At 32.9% G+C, this 21,750-nt stretch overlaps 1 protein-coding gene across 3 annotated transcripts in view; it reads left to right on the forward strand.

The window, feature by feature from the left end:
* LOC143076040 (uncharacterized) overlaps positions 1 to 21,750 on the forward strand; it is a 52,290-nt gene that overhangs the window by 5,354 nt on the left and 25,186 nt on the right. For 2 of the 3 annotated variants that reach the window (XM_076251660.1, XM_076251662.1), the window contains exons 5-9: positions 4,234 to 4,425; positions 6,983 to 7,183; positions 12,822 to 12,881; positions 16,084 to 16,131; positions 19,533 to 19,601. In XM_076251660.1, coding sequence (XP_076107775.1) covers positions 4,234 to 4,425; positions 6,983 to 7,183; positions 12,822 to 12,881; positions 16,084 to 16,131; positions 19,533 to 19,601 — 570 coding nt within the window. The remainder of the gene's footprint in view (positions 1 to 4,233; positions 4,426 to 6,982; positions 7,184 to 12,821; positions 12,882 to 16,083; positions 16,132 to 19,532; positions 19,602 to 21,750) is intronic. The other variant, XM_076251661.1, reaches the window with a different exon arrangement.

The following is a 21,750-nucleotide window of genomic DNA, read 5'->3' on the forward strand; positions in this document are numbered from 1 at the left end:
TGTCGACGTCACTGACCATACGACGTCGACAATAGACATGTACAATAGTTGCAACGTTATGTTCCCCCGATAATCTTATCATCAATAAATAATATCACTTTGAAATTGTCTCTCGCGTTGTGTTTTTCTTTGAAATACTGAGCAAATTATATCAAAACGGAAATTATTTTTAGCGATTTAATTCAATTAAAGTCACTCATGAAATAAAAATTAATCCAACTTTGCGCTTAACGTGTAATTGTTAGTGTTTGTCTCTAACATCACTGATGTATCCAATTCTGTATGGTCTGACGGACTATGTCTTCACGGAATGTTCTGTTTGTGATGTATTTACTACTGAATTGTTCATTATTACCGGTTGTCCCATAAAATTAACGTAACGGCGTAAGATATCCAAATTTCCATCTTTTCCTTTTTCTGGAGTCGTAAACAGTTCTGTTAGTGGTGATGTTCGGTTCCTTCTGTACTGCATGATCAATATTGTAAGGTAGTTTGTTTTATAAAGTTTCTGTTGTTTTATTCATCTTTTCTATGAATTGTCAACGTTCCTGTTCTTGAATAACGTGTTCGTATTGCCTCAACATATCTGGGGTTTTAATGAGTCTTGTCGTGACGTTTTCTGTATTTTTCTTCGTAACGGTTAGATTTAAAGGTAATTCATGAGTGTCTTGTTTCCATGGTAACCTAGCGACATCTTTATTTTCACGTGTAACCAACTGAATTAAACTGTCTGGATAGACTTTAATATATGCATTATCTTCTTCGATCTCCTAACTATTGATTCCAATAGACTCCAAATTCTGAATTCTTTCTAGATTGTATCGACAGCAACGTGTGAATTGAAAACATTGAGCATGCTATTATTTGATGTGTTGATCTCCTTACCGTATGTAGGTCCTGAAAGCAAATATCCGATCTTTGATTTCACGGCGGTCGGACCGTTTCCACGTACTATATGGTCTTCTACAATGTCCCAGTAGTGATCTGCGCCTACTAGCAACGATATCTCGAATGAATCTTGCTGTGTCATTGTGTGCGCTAACTTTCAACCACGTAAATATTCATACTTCGTATCAATGTTACTCATTTGATTTTGTAGTTGGCATAGCGATGAAAGGTACTATCAGTAGTTTGATTGGCAATACGTGTCCTGCATCGGTTTTCAGGTAGACTGTTGACTTTCTTAAGTGTTCTTTTACTTTCAAATGCCGATAACTGTGTAATTTCTGTTCCCTCTATCTGTAAGTTAAGTTTATTTGCTACGTCCTGCGTTAAATACGATATTTGCTTTCCTTCATCAAAGTGAAAATATTTGTGTCGATGTAGAGCTGATCTGACATTACTTGAGCTACAGCGGTTTTCAAAAGTATATTTGATCTTGATTCGGCCGATTGAGTGTACAAAACGGTAGCATCTTGTTCCGTATCATGAATATCATTTACGAAGTGAACGTTTGTCGAATTCGAAGATTGCGTTTTTGACGGGTTGCTGCTCTGGTAATCTTTTTCGCGGAAATTCGTATGTGTAGAGCTATTACCCCTGTTTCTGTTGCTTAATTCATTTCCTGGCTTTATGTCGTTGATTTGTGGGCATAACATAAACTTTTATGGTGTTTACTATTACAATATCTACATATATTCTCAGATCTACATTCGTTACGTCTGTGGTTACCAAGGCAGTTAAAGCATAAATTATCTCGTTTTACTACGTTCATGTGGGATTCCGTGTCGGTTATATTACTGTACTGGGTAGGTACGTGTATTTCATGACAAAACACGTACACAAGGTCTTGTCTCAATATTCTTGAAAGATTTGGACTTTGTCGATTTCGATCTGGCAAAGAAAGACGATGTTGTGGGTAAATGATTTGTCGACTCTATATCTTGTCCTGCGTCAATTATATTGATCTCCTCTAAAATTCTTTACGAAGGTCCCGTAAAACCCAAGTTTTTATTCTATGTTCTCACGCGAAATATTGTCTGACTTCCCCGGGTAATTTCTTCATAATAATTGGAACAAGTAGAGTACCATATGTTTCTTTTGTCTGACACAAAGCTTCTAATCCCCTGACGTAACCTTCCATTTTATCGTAAAAATTTCGTATGGTTGTTAGTTAATTTCTAGGCGAAGTGATTTCTAATACTGCCTGCATGTATGCATTTATAATTTTGTCTTGTTGACCGAGCCCCTCTTTAAATAGATTTACGGCTTCATCGTAGTTTACATTTGTTAGTGCGAACCCTGCTGGAGAATCTAGTGTTTCATGTTCTAGTTGTGCTTTCAAGTAATTGAATTTTTGTACATTTGTAAGTGGCAAGTTAAGGTGTACGGCCGACTCATATGAGTCCCAGAAAGTTTGTCATTCTAAGATGTTGCCTGCGAATATTGGAAGTTTGGGTAGGCGGTGACTACCTGCTGACGAAAACGTACTTTGCTGTGTGTTGAACGTGTGACTGGCTTGTACAGACGAGTTCTCAAACGATTGTGCGTTGTGTGGCTTGGCTATGTTGTGCGTTTGAACAAACGGTATAGTTTCTGGATTTAATGTGTGGGTTGTTGTATCTGATTCAATATGACAGGACTGCGGTGTTTGGACATTTTGAATGAACTAACGTATGTGGCGAATCTTCGTTTACATAATTATTCACTGAATATTCATCTGAATCTATTATCTCATTTTCCACATTTTCCGGTTTTGTTAACTTTAGAATTTGTTAGTTTAAGTCCTCAAACAATGTTTGTTTTTGCACTATTTTTTCGAGTGTTGTTCGTCGAAAATATAATTCATCTAATCTTCGGAAAAATCTGGTAACAGCGCTCCTGTTCCCCGATCGGACTGATTTCAATTTTACGAGATCCATTGGTCAGGGCACCATAAATATAGATGATAGTTCAGGCAACGATATTACAAAAACTGTTCAGCCATTACATTTAATATACAAGTACGTATATCCGCCCAAGGCGACGTCACTGACCATACGACGTCGACAATAGACATGTTCAATAGTTGGAACGTTATGTTCCCGCGATACTCTCAACAGATATATCTGCCCTGAAATGTATAGACGATTCAGACAACCCGTTGTTGAGTTGCTGCCCCTGAATTGACAGTTTTAAAGAATTTTGCAGTTCTTGGTTATTATCTTCATTATTGATATAGCTAGACATAATACGTAAACGGCAATAATGTTCAGCCAAATATGATCAACTAATAAGTTACATGACTAAAATTGTAATTTGACACCTTAATGGTGCTGTCCTATGTAGAACAAGCTTTGATAAATTTTTTATCATATTTTACAAGATAAAAGTTACCCTTACCCTTTTGAGCAACCCCCAGTTTTCATGAGGTTTGTGTTTCGTTGTCTTTAGTTTTTATATGAAGTAGTTTTTCTTTTGCCTTTGCGTTGTCACCTTCTATTCGAAACGGGAAAGATAATAAAGGCACATACAACATGTACAAAATCATAAGTCGATTGATTGAACAATTAACTAAAATTTATGACTACCGTGTTTGAAAAAGTCTACTACGTTTAACATTATTGAATGATAAAAAAATAAATGTACCAAGGTGCGAAATCAAAACGCATAATTCGAAAAAGATAAAAAGGCGACGCAAAGGCAAACACCGCTTCACAAAACTGTATTTTTGTATATGGATTAGACCGTTGTTTTCCCGTTTGAATGGTTTTACACTAGTAATTTTTGGGCCCTTTATAGCTTGTTGTTCGGTGTGAGCCAAGGAAGGCTCCGTGTTGAAGGCCGTACATTGACCTATAATGGTTTACTTTTTCAAATGGTAATTGGATGGAGAGTTGTCTCATTGGCACTCACACCACATCTTCCTATATCTATTTAACAGGTTAACAAGTAGCAGTCAAATATGTATAATTTGATCTCTGTTACCTATCGCATATATCGTACCGGTAAGTTTACACATGAAGACAGTGTTGAGAAGATTTGATGAATATCATCATGACCAATTGTTATATAAGCTATCGTTAGTATTCGTTCAATAAAGTAGGTTTACATCGGGTTTTTTTTATATAGATTTTGATTTATGGTTTTTAACGACACTTTTAAGCATTGCTTTTTTGCGATTTCGTGGCGGCCATTTATTTTTTAAACAACCATATAATTATAGATACTTTAGTATAAATTTATACGAAAAGATCAATCTGAAGATGGTAAATAATTTCAAAATTGAAATATGAAAAATCTTGTATCTTACAGGAACATTATTAAAGGTGTTATGTGATTTTATCAGTGAATCTGATTACGACACAGACAATCTGAATGTTAAAAAAGGAGATGTTGTCAAACTAGTAGACAGTCGAGAAGGTTGGCATTGGGTAGAGCATGATGATACCGAAGGATGGATTCAAGCTAACCTTGTTCAACCTACAGAAATGAGCACAGTTAAAAGTAATACATTAATGTTAATGATGTTACAATGATGGAAGAAAAGAAATCAAAATGCATATTACTTGTTCAAAATTCTGAACCGCTCATTTTTATCTGTACTAATCTAAGTCAAACCTAGTATCGAAACGTAATGATCCGACTATAATTTGATTGGTTCGAACTTGTTGTCTAACACAACGTCATTTACAACTTCTACTTCATATGTGCCGTCTGAAAAACCCTGTTGACAAAATATGCTGAGCTATATCTTGATTAATGCCGTTTCACACCAAACGTTACATACTGTAAACATATATACAAGACTTTTCATGTAAGGAAACCTTTATTTCGCTCTAATATGTCATCAGTTTTAATAACAATGTATTATTGTAATGAGAAAAATATGATCCACAAAAATTCCTGTAGTGTGGAGTTAAAAACGGGGATAAACATATTTTGACCCTATTTGAATGAAATTAGATATCAATATAGACATCAATAGATAGTAAACATGTGCAATTGATTTTTTGTAGATCTACAAAAAATATCTATGTTTTTATATCATCGTCGACAGTCTTCAGATGTCACCTCAATGGTTAATTAAATAACGTCTAGACTACCATATAGACAAAAAATTCTTATAAAATAACATGCATAATAAATTGTTTAATTTGACTTTTTATAATTTGAAAATATGTTAAAAATCAAATATAAGAATATGAGTCAAATCAGTTCACATCATGATAGATAATGCCCCTTTAAGACCAAAGTTATTGTGTCAGACTAAAATGTTTCGACTATAACAACCTATGTGACTTTATAAATTACAGATGATTTCTTATGCCATTTAACTTCAAGTTATCTGTTACCGTTCCCGATACACACCCAAAATAAGTATGGATTTCTTTTATTACCCAAGTCCTGTAGAAATTAAAGAGACAGTTTGTTTATGTGTATTGTGATCATTGACAGTTTGAGTTCGATTTTTCGATTCGGTTCACATCCGTAGGACCCCTAGTCGCAGACATATTACATATATGCAATTATCATGTCTTATCCTGATAGATATACGAAGGTGTGGTATGAGTGCTGATGAGACAACTCTCCATACTTATATATTTTGGGTTTTTTTTGGTGGGGGGGGGGCACAGTAGACTTAAATGTTCGGTTAGGATTTACAGACCGATTTCTTGTTTCTTTTCCAACTAAATATCTGTGAATATTCTGCTATGAAATCTCAGTTAGAAAAGAACAAACAGTTTTTAAACATGTATGGTGTTCTGTATTCATGCACGGTTGAAAAGTGTGTTTTATTCGTAAATACAAGCTAGACTATGACAAGTATTTAACATTCGATGATGCATAATACAATTCACCGAATATATAATGCTTATCATTTGTTACGCCATAAGCGCGTCAGTGGTGCTCGAATCATAACAGTTAAATGGTTATCTCAAACACTATGTTTAAGAGTACTGAATGTTTTCGTCGAATATTTTTTAATAACGCTCTTAATATCATTGCACTGTTTTACTTGACAGAACTGCATGTATCAATCAATCTAGGCATATGTTACCTGCGATAGAGGAAAAAACCTGTTTTTCAAATTATCAAACAGCCACACTTATTTCTTTTATAAATAAAAATATGACAATAATTTTCTATTGTTTTACTAATGAACAGCTACGTGATGCAATGAAAAAAATATTCGACGATATCTATGTTTAACTTATCAAGTTGCAAAACCATGTCACTCTCTTCATGATTGAGGCCCGAAAAAGAGTTACCAGTTTTATGGAATTTCTCGCACCAAATGTTATGAACATAAGCGAGAAAGGGAATCGTCCTACCATAAAGCTTTTAATTTGATGGCTTTAACGGTAACGTGTTTCTCAATCAAACTTAATGAATATAAAATTATATATAACCATAAGAAAACAAAAGTGAAAACTCGATCTTAAAGTTCAATGTAGCTGTAGAATATCGAACAAGTTGAGAGTGAAATGGTACAAATTATCCTTTTATTTTTTTTAAAGCATGTCGTTATATTTTCAGTAGTCAAATATATTTTTTTTTTGAAATTTTATGCTCCTTTATTGAGAAATTATATTTAGATTTGAAACAAATCGTATTCCTGTTTAGGATTTTACGACAAATTCAGAGAAAAACAAAAACTGGACCATTTTTCTTGGTAAATGCAAAAGACTGACAGTTTACATTGAAATTGAGAATGCTGGCTTAACTTATGTATTGATTTTTTTTCATTTTAATGCCTTTCTTATTGTTATTGATGACTTATTCCTCATACTAACGACAAGAAGAGGAAGTGTGAAAAACACAAAAACAAGGTGTTAAACAATGCATGTCAAAATGTAGTTTTCTAATTATAACTTGACTTTGTAAATACAATTTGATTTCCTTTTAAATCCGTTCACCTTAGATTTAAAAAAAAAAAAGAGGCGTCCTAATTAAAGATCGGATTTGTTAGATAAAGAAAAAAGATTACTAAATTGAAATTTTTTTACATGTTAACAGAAAATAATATAGAAAAATTATATTCTATACACGTTTATTAAAGGAAAAACGTACAAAGTGAAACAAGCCTTCAAAAGCAAATCCGATTACGACACGGATAATCTTAATGTCAAAAAAGGTGATGTTGTGGAACATATACATGTAACAAGTGATGGCAATTGGATCTGGGTTGGACATGGTAATTCGGAAGGATGGATTCCCGACTACATTGTTGAAAGAACAGATGATCAGGAAAGTATTGCAGGTACACACATATAAAGACATTTGCCCAATAATATAACATTTAAGGTATTTTCCAGAAAGGGATGGATTGTTTACTTTAATATGTTATCTTTGTTTACCAGTAACCCTTGTGTAGAAGGTGCAATACCACCAATTCATGGTACGTCACATCCGGTTGTATACGAAAATAGGTTGAAAAAAAATATTCCCTTGAATTTGACAGTTGTAGGTAATTAATCCTACATTTTATTGTAGTAACACATTTTTGTTTCATAAATAAACAATAATAGTACATTGACTTGACATATCAACGATATAAGGATGAGGCTAAGAAACGGGGATATGCGAGGCTCTGCCGAGCTTTTCCCCCGTTTCGGCCCGTATCCTTATATCGTTAATATTGGGGAAAATACCCCTTTAAAAAGGTCTCAGGTGGAGAAATATACAACACCATGAAAAGAACATTTTCCGTTGCAGCCCGCAATTGATGGTGAACGAATATCAATAATACGCATAAAACATAATGATTTATAGGTTTCAAACTAAAAGTATTAACAAGTGAAATATATTATCCCAAAAATTGTAAAAGAAATAAGTTTGAGTCGTTGTATACATTGGAAACCAGAACAGGTTGAAGAGGTCGTATGAATAATTAAATATAGTTTCGGCAACTTCTATATAAATATTCACATGATTCATGAGGAAAAGTGATATCGGGATAGTGACTGTATATGACATAGAAATATACAGTCAACGCATTTTGATTGCTCAAATAGAATGAGTGCAGTATAAACATCTGTCTTGGGTATTTCAAAGCACCATTATTTATTTCTTTTTATTTGGGGTTTCTATAGAATATTTTGTAAACTTGAGATTACATGGTTACTAAAACTTGTACACAGGTTAAATAAGAGGAGAATTGTGATTGGTTAACTTCCAGTGTTTATTATTTTCTATTATGCAATGAAATGTTATGTGAATTTTTTTCTATGGTACTGGACAGGATAAATCTTCACCGATGCCATGCATTTCTTTATTTGAATCAAAGATAAATTCTGCACATTTTTTTGAAAAGTGCAAAGGAGAAGGTCCGGTAAGGGCCGGTTTTAGCCTCAAATTTCAAGTTTATCTGACGAATGACTTTGAACACTTTTTAAACACTTAAATGTCTATTTTAATTGATTCAATTATTTTTTGTGAAAGATTTTAACTGATTCACTCATTAAAAACGCTCCGATTCTAGCTTAAATATGAGAAATCTGTCAAACATGCCAAAAACTGTCACTTTTCAGATGGTTTTTGTTAAAAATGAAAGTGGCCGCATCCGTGTTCATCCTCGACCTTGATATATGTTATGTATTATCATTAAACACAACTTACATTTCAATATCAAGAATGAACACGAATGCGGCCACTTCCGTTTAAGACGGAAACCGTCTAAAATTTAACTAAAATGCTGAAATTGTGAAGATTTCAGTAATTTAGCATGACTTAATGATGCAAGTACTCGATATATGTGCATCTTAATGCAAAACACAGCCCATATTTATGTAGCAGAGGCATTATACTTTCCAAAAAATAACTTATATTTTATTTTTAAACAATTTTGTAAAACTGCTATATTTTGGGGCCAAAAAGTGGTCTTACTGAACCTACTCCAAATTTAGAAAAAAAAACTAATAGGGGAAATTCAATGTTAGTATTACACCTAATATGGGAAGCTGTTCATGCACATTTCACCTTGTGAGTACTCTCATGAGTAAAAATTTCTTGCTTTTTAAGTGAAATATTACAAAAATTAAATATTCTGAGTGGATTGAGTCTCCAAAACACATTTTATGGGAAAATTTCCTTGAAATAGGACTCTACAATGAATATTTAGTTGACAGAACAAGTCATGCTTAGTGTTTTGTGTATCTTATTCTCCTTATTTCTTGTATTCTGCTATGATAGAACATTTCCCTAGGAAATACTTTAATAAATATATAGTTATAAATAAAAGAAATCATTTTTAATGCTGTAACAACAAATTATTCACTAAAAGAGAAGCCTTTTGTGTCCATCTCTGGAACACGGCGTAAATTTAATTTTTATGTAAGGACTTATTGAAACCTCCTTGGAGACAGTAAACTGTTTTATGAATTGTTCATTCTGCTTGAATACTTCAATTACTAATCTTTTTATAACATTTCTATGATAAATGAGTGCAAGTTACCCCATCATTTTTTTATTGGCATAAACAGTTGAAATTTATAAGAAAATGAGAGGTATAAAATGACCAAAAGAGACCTTATAAGAAGACAAAGAAGTCCATTAGTGGTATCTATCTTTCTTAAATTATCTCGTGTATCCTTTCCAACTGTTTGTAGGCAGATGAGAGAAATATTTGATCATTTATTTGGTCCACACTATATTCTATCATGATGCAGCTTGGTTTGGATTTGTCGAAGAAATTTTGCTCGAATCGCTGTAGATTTCGTCTTCATTATACTAGATTTTTCTATTGAACTGATTATGAGAAAACGTGACAAAAATGCTTGAAAAAAACAGTATTACAAAGGAAAAAGTCACTTTCTGTTTATTAAACAATAATGTCTTCTTTAGGTGTAAAACCACCAAATCATGGTACGTCACATCCAGTTGTATATGAAAATAGGTAGAAAAAATAGTCCTTGAATTTGACAGTTGTAGGTAATTAATCCTAAATTTTATTCTAGTAACACATTTCTGGTTCATGAACATATGTCTTGGGTATTTCAAAGCACCATGTTTTTTATTTGGGGTTTCAATAGAATATTTTGTAAACTTGAGGTTACATAGTTCGTAAAACTTGTACACAGGTTAAATAAGGGGAGAAATTTTACTGGTTAACTTCCAGTGAAGGTTATTTTCCTATTTGCAATGAAATGTTATGTGAATTTTTTTATATGGTACTGGACAGGATAAATCTTTAATCATGCCAAGTATTTCTTTATTTGCAACAAAAATGAATTCTGCACATTTTTTTCGAAAAGTGCAAATTTAACAAAAACTAATAGGGGAAATCAGTGGTGGTATTTCACCTAGAAATCATTTCATTATTCAACGTTTACACGTCACTGTTGAATCCATGTGAAGTGCATGTAATGACTTTGTACCTGTCTGTCCGTATTAGAAACAAATTATTGTACTTCAGACAGTAACTTGGCATTTTGTAGACTGTTACATAAGTTACTTACATCCCCATGTTTTAAAGTGGCATATGTGAAATATTTAGCTTAAATTTTGAAGGAAACAAGTACCTCAACTTACACTGTCACGAGAGAAAAAAAAATAGTCTCATTAGCATCCTACCACATGTTTTTATCTTTATATTATACCACTTTTCTAACCATATAAATAAAATAGGTAAACAAAGTTGTTAGGTTTAAGTAGGGATAAATAACCAGTACTTGAAATAAACATTAGAAACAGTTTTTCTATGTTTCAACTTGTCAACTTATTATGAAAAATTAATCATTCATCTGGTGTGGAGCAAAACTCTAATACGGTGTCTTCTGAAAAGTACTTATGAAATACTTTCGGTCTTCAAAGTTCTACCGAATAGCTTTGTCCGTCTTGTTTTTTTTTTTTTTTTTTAGATTTAGTTGCTTTCTTATGAGTACGGCTTCATGTTGTTTTTAGCTTAAATTTGTTCTTAATATTCCATGTGTTCTTTCCCGGTGTTCGGTCTTTAGTTTCGTTAAGGTTTAAGGAGGAATAAATAACCAGTACTTGAAATAAACATTAGAAACAGTTTTTCTATGTTTCAACTTGTCAACTTATTATGAAAAATTAATCATTCATCTGGTGTGGAGCAAAACTCTAATACGGTGTCTTCTGAAAAGTACTTATGAAATACTTTCGGTCTTCAAAGTTCTACCGAATAGCTTTGTCCGTCTTGTTTTTTTTTTTTTTTTTTAGATTTAGTTGCTTTCTTATGAGTACGGCTTCATGTTGTTTTTAGCTTAAATTTGTTCTTAATATTCCATGTGTTCTTTCCCGGTGTTCGGTCTTTAGTTTCGTTAAGGTTTAAGGAGGAATAAATAACCAGTACTTGAAATAAACATTAGAAACAGTTTTTCTATGTTTCAACTTGTCAACTTATTATGAAAAATTAATCATTCATCTGGTGTGGAGCAAAACTCTAATACGGTGTCTTCTGAAAAGTACTTATGAAATACTTTCGGTCTTCAAAGTTCTACCGAATAGCTTTGTCCGTCTTGTTTTGTTTTTTTTTTTAGATTTAGTCGCTTTCTTATGAGGACGGCTTCATGTTGTTTTTTTAGCTTAAATTTGTTCTTAATATTCCATGTGTTCTTTCCCGGTGTTCGGTCTTTAGTTTCGTTATGGTCTTTCTGTGTAGGCTTCTCCTTCCATTTTATGAATTGACTTTTGTTAATCTGTACAGAGCCGTTCCTCTAAAATTGCCTCTCCTTGAGAGATCAGGTCTGTTTTTCGGCAAAAAATATTTTTGATTTAGCAGCTTTTGCTTTAGCACGCTAGACATATATTGTTTGTTGCTCTTCGTTTTGTTGGATGTAGCCTTTGTTATGGCGAGGCGATGCTCAGGTAGTGTTTCCGTGACCATTTCGTTCGCTGTGGATAATCAATTGTCTGATAGACGGTTACCCGTCTCCATGTCCCCAAGACTAGCCATCGTTCATCTTCAGAACGTTGAGGTACTCATCGATTAGCCTATATATTTTCTGCATGTGTAGTGATCAGTTGCTGAACACTTCCAATAGCTGGTATTCTAAATCATTACAGAGAGCCTCTATCAACTTACTGAATTTCTCACGTTTCTCTGTGAATTATCAAGTAGATTTATACATTTTGGTAATTAAATCTATTATATATATATAAAAAAAAAGGATTTTCATCAACATGTAAGATATCATACTAATTTTCGCATGGCTGTCCATGATCTACTTACTATCATATGTATGTTGATGTCATGATGTACTCCAAAAATATGAATGATCTTGAATACGATAACACATAATATGTAGACAGCCACAGGGTTGCTGTCATATAAAAGCAGTCACTTTTAAAGAGGATGACAAATCGGCCAGACAATTGTTATGTCATGTCACTGTTGAAAAAGGTTATATGCTTTTGATTTATGAATCTAATTGAAGATAAAAAAAAAATGGTTTTTTTTTTTGTTTTTTTTTTTAATTATCCACAATTAAGTAATTAACCATTGATTCAAAACAGTAAAAAATGTTACATGAAAATAATGTGTTCAAAGTTTCAACGCATGAAATTTAAACCTAGAGGAAATGTTCCAATTACTGACACTGAAACGTTATGTACATAATGCATACTAATTGAATTGTTAACATTAAATACTAAAGTTCTAACTCCTGACAAAACTTCTTGCTTCATTTGATGACACAACAGGTTGCTAATCAATATAAAAAAAAACCTACCATTTTTAATTTGAACGTTGTTGCGGAAAGCGCCTTGAACGCAGCTAAGTGTTTTTCATATCATATATTATAATGAAACAGTTAATTTATACTGATAGTGTGAACTGACTTCTCTATTCTCCTTACAGTTATAAATTAATAAATAAAAATAACAATGTATTATGCTTTACATTAACTGTCACTTTATTTTGTTTTAAAAAACTGCAGCTCAAGCACATATTGCACACAACAGATTTGATGCAAGGAGTGAACATATTTCGAAGGAAGGTAAATTACGATTAAATAATTTTAATGATGACAACATATGTGAGGCGTTTTACGTCAACTTTGCTGAACGAGATCACAGTTATGGCTTAGTGAATTTCTTTTAGATAATAAATTCAAATTAAGTCATACTAATTTTGATCTTTTTGAGCTGGACCACTAATACTACTTAACATAAAGATTCAGCATATAATGTCCTTCCCTTACTTAGTATTTCTACTTCTAACTTTATATTTTTACTTAACTGTACCAGGTTAGCGGACGGGAAATGGAACACTCGTAAAAAGGTATACCCCCCCCCACCCCCTCCGCCGATTTTGTATGTGCACGTGCTCAGTCTGGAATTTGGGATATTAGTGGTTCTCGTTTGTTGCTGTCTGTTGTATTTGTTTTTTTCGCTTTTTGTGTTTCCATAGTAGTTATCAAAGGTACCAGGATTGTAATTAAAACGCCACACACATTTCGTCTACATAAGACTCATCATTGACGCTCATATCAATAAAGTTAAAAAGCCAATCAACCCAAAATTCCAAAACGTTGTGTCAAATACGGCTAAGATAATCTATGCCTGGGATATGAAAATCCTTAGTTTTTCGAAAACATTTTGTAAACAGGAAATTTATAAAAATAACCATATAGTTGATATTCATGTCAACACCGAAGTGCTGACTACTGGGCAAAGGTACCAAACGCGTTATTTCCCACTCATGAAATATATTACTTTATTCTTTTTTTTTCTTTTTTGTTACTTTATAAAAAAATATTTTTCTCGTTTATAGAAAGTTCACAGAAAAAAAGACGTATTTTTTTCTCATAATGATATGGAAGACGAGTTTTGTTTTTTTAATAAACTATTCATTATATATATACCTTTCGGGATTTATTGTTTACACAAGTTCACGAGCACTGTCAACATTTTAATACCTTAGACTGCAAATCAATATTGTTATGGTCAATGACCACTGAAGAAAAATATATACTTTAAAAGTTGAGTATTTTTCCTATCCATAATTTTGAATTCAGATAAAAATAAATCATCTCTTTTAATTTATCTCTATATATTTTCAATAGATTTAAAAAAAAAATACACATTACTTTATATCTAGCTATTTCATCATTTATGTAATTTCGACTGCAATGTCATAGTTTACCTGACATGGGAAACGAGCCCTGACGGGAGAACAAAAACTTAACTTTGTATTGCATGAAAGAGGGTCGAAAGACACCAAAGGGACAGTCAAACTCATATAATCCCGGGAATCCTGGTATTTAATGTTTCAAATGTGTATCTCCAATTTGTTGCAATAACGTTATTCAGGTGTTACATTTCTCAGGCTATCTACTCTTGTCGATAGAAAAACTTTTTTTGAATGATTTTGATATTTCACGAATATTTAATGTACATATATTGAGTACTGAAAACTTGACAAATAAAAACAACTTTCTCTTAACATTTAATTTTATATAAGCACATCCAATGGAAATGTTAGATTAATTTAAACATGTGTTTATTCTTTTGGTAACAAAGAACGCCATACACATTTCGAACTTTTACAAGATAAAAAGACTGCATATGATTATAGAAACTGCGTTGTTCACTCGTATTACGTTGTATCAATGCCACATGACTATAGTCAGCACTTCTTATCCGAGATGAAATGTCATGGATACGAACGTTCACTCTACTTGCTGATGATCTTCAACCTCCTTTAATTGATATGGATTTCAAGTGTTTTGATTTGAGCGCCCCAGATAAGTCGTGCGTAGACCAAACGTTCGCCCGGAGTACAAAATTATTAGACCGATTTATTAAAAGCGTTTGTTATAAGTCAAATGTAAGCCCAGGAGCAAGAACCTAGCAAATGCAGCAAAATTATTACTTATTCATATAAAAAAGTATATTGCTCGAAAACCTTACTAGTGTTCCTTATAAAATAATAAAAGCTCAGGTGCAAAGGATCAACAAGTACTTAGTTTAGTATAAACATATCTATTTAAAGTGGATTGGGAATCAAGTTATCGCACTTTGCATTAATCCCTTCCACTTTGCAGGTGCAAGATCTGCCTTGTAGCGGCATTTTCCTGGGTTTTTTTTTCCAAATCTACAACATGTACAAGGTTGTCTTTTTATTGCAAGATATATTGCACTCTCTTTAGGTTCCACTAAAGTCAAAATATAGGACACTACAGAAACATCTAAACTTTGCCTGTATTTCTCAACATAAAATGAATAAAGTCCTAAACTATGGTAACATATGTTCATTTAAACATACTTATAACATATACACATTGTGCAAATTGTAAATTAACTTGAAATGTCTGTGTTTTTGGGGTGAACACTAAATTTTCCAAACAATCTGAACAAATACGATGTACTGCATTACATGTAACAGTATTCGTTCATACCAATTTTAAACAAATTAAGTCATCTCACAGGCCTCCAGATTTGGTGGAAAATTTAGTGTTCACCCCCAAAACTGGTTTTACTATAACACAGACATTTCAAGTTTATTTACAATTTGAACAATGTGTATATGTTAAGTATGTTTAAATGAACATATATGTTACCATAATTCAGGACTTTTATGCTGAAAAATACAGGCAAAGTTTTGATGTTAATGCAGTGTCCTATATTTTGATTTTAATGGAACCTCAACCAGGGTCAGCTATTTATCGTCCCCTTCCGACTATCATCGTTTCTCAAGACCATACTCGGAAATAGTGTAAAAGAAAAGTCGAAAATTAAGTCCCTGACATTTTCTCTTTTGGAGCAGGGATCGAATCAGGAACCTTTATGTTAGTAGTCCGATGCGCTTACCACTACACCATGATTCTCTTGTGTATTAACTTGCAACACAGTTATTGGGAAAAAACCACTGCAATGCAATAAGTGGAAAACTTTCATATCATAATCATTTGAATATGATATATATGAATTCAATTCGTACATTTCACACAACTCAATCAATAGCCAAAATATTAGACGTATATATTGGGCTATTCAATACGCTCCTTAAATTTTCAAACATGTACTTATAAATAACAAGTAGATGTGTATTATATACTTTAACACACATTATATTCCTGAAATTCCTACACACGTCTACGAAAAAACGACCCAACATGCAATAGATTAGTTTCAATTCACGTATATTACTTTATGTTTATTTTTTCTCCTGTGGTAAAACAATCCATGTTGTTTTAGGTGATACACCGCCACCACTTCCAGAACGAAATTATGTTACTGCTAAAAGTATGTAAGAAATTATATAGTAAATATTTTAGATAAATGAATTTGTGTCTGTGATTATATTTGTCCGGTAGATTTATATGGACCCTCCATTACTTTCTTTGGTTAACACGCTAGTGATAGTTCATAAAGATTGTCGTTGAAATACTGTTGACATTGGTATAATTCAAAATAGTATTTGCGTTTCATGAACAAGAGATAAGATTGAAAATGGACATGGGGAATGTGTCAAAGAGACAACAACTCAACCATAGAGCATACAACAGCCGAAGGCCACCAATGGGTCTTCAATGCAGCGAGAATTCCCTCACCCGGAGGAGTACTTCAGCTGGCCCTTAACAAATATGTTACTGGTTCAGTGATAGTGGACGTCATACTAAACTCCGAATTATAAAAAAAAAATAAACTTTAAAAATCATACAAGACTAACAAAGGCCAGAGTCTCCTGACTTGGGGCAGTCGCAAAAATGCTGTGGGGTTAAACATGTTTTTTTTAGATCTCAACTCTCTCCCTATACCTCTATCCAGTGTAGAAAAAACAAATGCACAACAATACGCATAGTAAAACTCAGTTAAAGAGAAATCTGAGTCCGATGTCAGAATAGGTTAAAAAAAATAAACTAAACAAAATGACAATAATACATAAATTAACAAAGGACTACTAGCAGTTAATTATATGCCAGCTCCAGATCTCAATTAAACTGATTGAAAGATTATGTCTTCATCATATGAATATAAAGCACAATCCCTCTCGTTAGGGGTTTAGTATTATACCATCATAAAATATATGAGGAGAACATAACCCGTATCATGCCAACAACTGGTTTTGGAATCAATATGTTTAATTCCTGTGCGAAGACCCTATGAGTTAATCAATATTAAAGCCAAAATATACAATCTTTAATGACCTGACAAGAGACTCATCAGTGACGCTTGAATCAAAATATTTAAGTATATATAAAATGTCAAATAATTTAAAAAGCTACTGAGCATTGAAAACCATAAACTTTTAAAGGGTTGTTTTACAGATAAGATATTTTGCATGGCGTAAACAAAACTCCTTAGAATTTTAAACATTTCTAAATTTTGTAAACAGTTGATAAATTGATATTACCATATCAATGATAATTCATATTGGTATTATAATTCCCTTTAAGTGTGTTCGCTTTGTATTTGTAGTTCCCTTTTCCAGTTCTATGTTTTTACGCTAATATGTTGTAACGATGAGACAACAACGTGTTTTATCAGCTAAAATGACAAAATCCTATGAAAAATCTCATTCAAAACCTGTTCCAATTAAACATGTTGAAGGCAGTCATTTAGTTTGTTCAGCATCAATCTTTTGGCCTAGAAAAACCACTGAGTATGAATCGTATACGATTTCTATTGTCCACAATCACCTGTGTATGTTTGCAATGTCGGTGTGTGTGGCCAGAGTAACTTTTTCATGTGGCGCCATGGTCGGTAAATGACACCTGAGGAGGCGTCTATTATAAATAAACTAATTATAAATACCAGCATTGAAATTTAGTATTTGCGCCAGATGCGAAATTCGTCTTCAAAAGACTCATCAGTGGCGCTCTATTAATTTTTTTTAAAAAGCCAAATAAAGTAGGAAGTTGAAGAGCATTCAGAACCAAAAAATCCTTAAAGTTTTGCCAAAAACTTCTTCCTAGGTAATCTATTCCTGAGGTAGAAAAGCCTGAGTATTTCAAAAAATATTCAAATATAAAAAAGAAGATGTGGTATGATTGCCAATGAGACAACTGTCCACAAGAGACCAAAATGACACAGACATAAACAACTATAGGTCACCGTACGGCCTTCAGCAATGAGCAAAGCCCATACCACATAGTCAGCTATAAAAGGCCCTAATAAGACAATGTAAAACAATTAAAACGAGAAAACTAACGGCCTTACTTTTATAAAAAAAAAATGAACGAAAAACAAATATGTAACACATAAACAAACGACAACCACTGAATTACAGGCTCCTGACATGGGACAGGCACATACATAAATAATGTGGCGGGGTCAAAGTTTAGTAAACAGTTAATTTATAATTATGACCATATCAATGATAATTCATGTCAACACAGAGGTGCTGACTACTGGGCTGGTGATACCGTCCGGTAATAAAAATTCCACCAGCTGTGCCATCGACCCAGTGGTTGTAAATAAACTCATCATAGATACCATAATTGAAATTTAGTATTTGCACCAGACGTGCGTTTCGTCTACAAAACGACTGATCAGTGACGCTTTGTTTAGTAATTTGTAAGACCTTCTAAATCAGTGACTCATATCATAGTAAGGCATTATATTGTTTAAAATTCATGACAAGGACGTGAACTAGCTAGCGGTGGATGGTTAGTATTACTTTTTAATTCTCAACACTCACTCCATACTTACAACTTTTCACTAAAACAATTTGTTAAAATACCAGTTGATCAGTTTGTAGGAGAAGATTCAAACTGCAATTTTGTAAACTGTTGTAGCCATTGCTATTGTGAAACTCCAAAGCCCACTACATAAGCATAGTAATAGGTTTTTTTTTCTCCAGGATTGACATTTAATTAAATATTAACCATTATAAACTTCCTAGATGTCATGTACTTGTCATATAATTGATTGCAAAAATAGATTGTAAGTTTTCTTGCATGAGTTTTAGATTGGTTTTCATATTTTCTCACTTGAAAGTCAGAGTTGTTCCGACATTTGTATTGTTTTCCAACAGCTACGTATGTTTTCAGAACATTGTTCAAATACAGGCTGATCATATCTTAATTAACTACAAGTGAATTGGTTGAACCATACTAAATACGTTCGAGAACACTTGTTAGTAATTAGTTTTTTAGTCTTTTGTCAGCTTTGACAATCAAAACGACATTTCAGTTAACATTAGGTTCACTAATGACTATAACAGATACCTATTCTGATTGTAATGTCACGTAAAATTCTGAGAGAAGTCAAAGTTGGTGATGTCAAAATCTTAAAAACGAAAGAATGTGCAAGACGTTCATCTGAGATACACATATTCCATGTTGAGCAACCAAATATTGATGGAATTTATCAAAATCAATGCATTCAACTTAATCACAAGCGTAAATTTCAAAGTGAAACTCGGATGTATTTTATTTGAAAAAGGGAGCTTCAGTTCCCTTTTAACAAATCGTGGTAAAACTGCTGTTAGTTTTAAGAACACAACTTTGTTTAATGGCAATCTAAGCATTCCTTCAGTCATCCATTCAAGAATTGTGTGTGTGTTTTGTCGAGATGTTGCTGCTCTGTAGACGGTTTTGTATTGTGTCGTTGTGTTTTATTCATTTGTATGTTTATATCCTTTAGCACGACTTGTATTTTATCATCTTCCGTACTTTTCCTTATTAAAAATTATTTTTCAGACACAATTGATGCACATGTTAAACAGTTAGATAAATCATCGGATTACGAGACCCAGGAGATTTACAAAGGTATAACATGGTTTAAATTCTCCCTCGCTCTGCTCGTCCTATTTAAGTATTTAATTTCTAAATTCAATAGGCTATAAACAAAACAAACACTGATATAGGATTAGTTGCTCGCAGTAACATATGAACTCATCATAAATACCAGGATTAAAAAAAATATATTTACGCCAGACGCGCGTTTCGTCTACAGCTAAGGTAATCTATTCCTGAAGTAGAAAAGCCTTAGTTTTTCAAACATTTAAAGTTTTGTTAACAGTTAATTTATAATTATGAACATATCAATGATAACTCCAGTCAACACAGAAGTGCTGACTACTGGGCTGGTGATACCCTCGGGGAAATAAATCTCCAACAGCAGTGGCATCGACCCAGTGGTTGCAAATAAACTCATCAAAGATACCAGGATTACAAATTTATATTTACGCCAGATGCGCGTTTCGTCTACAAAATACTCACCAGTGACGCTCCAATCAAAAAATGTTTAAAAGGCTAAATAGAGTACGAGCAATAGAGTAAATGTTATTTTCTCTTGCGATTTTATTTAACTTTATTGTACATATTTTTTTCGATTCAAACCACATATAAATACATGACATATAAGATTGTTTCTCTTTCGTAACTTTTCTTTTTCCTCGGTTAATACCTCCAACGCCTGTACGTACAATAAACATAGCAGCAACTGTCACTATACCAATATGACCAACTTCAAGTCGACGCAACTGCGAGAACCTTCGATACTACCACATTGAAATTTCAAACTTTATACAGTACCATTAACCCTCACCCATAGAAACCGCAAAAACTTTCCTCGTGCGTTATGCACCTAACATCAAACTCTATAAAATAGTACATTCTGTTGCAGAACTAGTTATACTAGTTCCCATCTATAAATATTTACTACAAATAGCAAACGGGAAACCCCAATTTCAAACGAAATAAAATATATATAAGTAGTTTATTTAAAACAAAAAATAAGGCATTAGTGAAATCACACCAACAACAAACAAATAGAGTTGTAAACGACATTGACTGGCTACACAGCCCTTGCACGCTCGGTAAATAACACCAATATGCCTGTTTTAAGTATTTATATAGCTTTAACAGCATAGAGCGAACAAATAAAAGTATAGTACGATATTTGTTCCTTTATCATACAATTTTATTTATAACTTATAATTGCTATCAATTATTCAAATGATTTCATCGTTAGAAGAGGATTCTTCAAATTTTCTGTTAAACGTCTTACTCAGGAAAAAAGGTGTATTGTTTTATAAAGGCAGTGTCTGCGCATACCCGCATGTGGGTACGAATAGTCAAATTGCCTTTCTAGGCTGCACGTACCCACATCCGGTTTTATAATAAAATGCCGTCGGATCGGGAATGAAACGTGAAATATATACGGAATTTGTTGCAATTAGTGAATAAATTGGTTAAAACTACTCAGAATTTTTATAAATATACATATATATATATAGGCAAATGAACAGTTTTTTCTCAGTTAGTAAATATTCTTAAAATGGAAGAGAGTGATATTATAACTGTGGGGAAGACATTTCAGACTTATAATGAATTAGAAAGATTTGTACAGAACTATCAGGCGTTAAATTTCATACAAAAAGAACCGGGAGCACAAAAATTAAAGAAGATTTAAAGTATAACAGAATAAATTTTTCCTGCATTCATGGTGGGAAAAATTCCAAACAAATTCGACAGGAAAAAGGCCGAATACAAGGTATTTGTTTTAAATTGTAGTTTTTAATCGAATTTGCCGCGTTTCTTTTCAGTTTTTTTTTATGTCGATTATTTCTAGTTTTTGTATTGTAAATCGTTCTTGATATTAAGGATATGTCTAATTTCAGTACTTTCCAAATGGAATGTCCTTTCCACATTAAACTTGGTGTAACTAAAGATGGGCAAAACCTGATTGTGAGGGAATCACACTGTTCTCACAATCATGAGATCAATAAATGTCTATTTGAGCATCTGCCTAGACAAAGGAAACTAGATGACCATACACTAGAAGGTGTCAAAAACATGCTTAAAATGAAGGCAAATAAAAAACTCCTCCAATATGATCTATCGTCAACTGGGAAAGTAGTGACTCTAAAAGACCTGCACAATATACACAAGCCTAAGACGCATCAATCAAATG

This window comes from Mytilus galloprovincialis, chromosome 5 (assembly GCF_965363235.1).
Source record: "Mytilus galloprovincialis chromosome 5, xbMytGall1.hap1.1, whole genome shotgun sequence".
NCBI classification, from domain to species: Eukaryota; Metazoa; Mollusca; class Bivalvia; order Mytilida; family Mytilidae; genus Mytilus; species Mytilus galloprovincialis.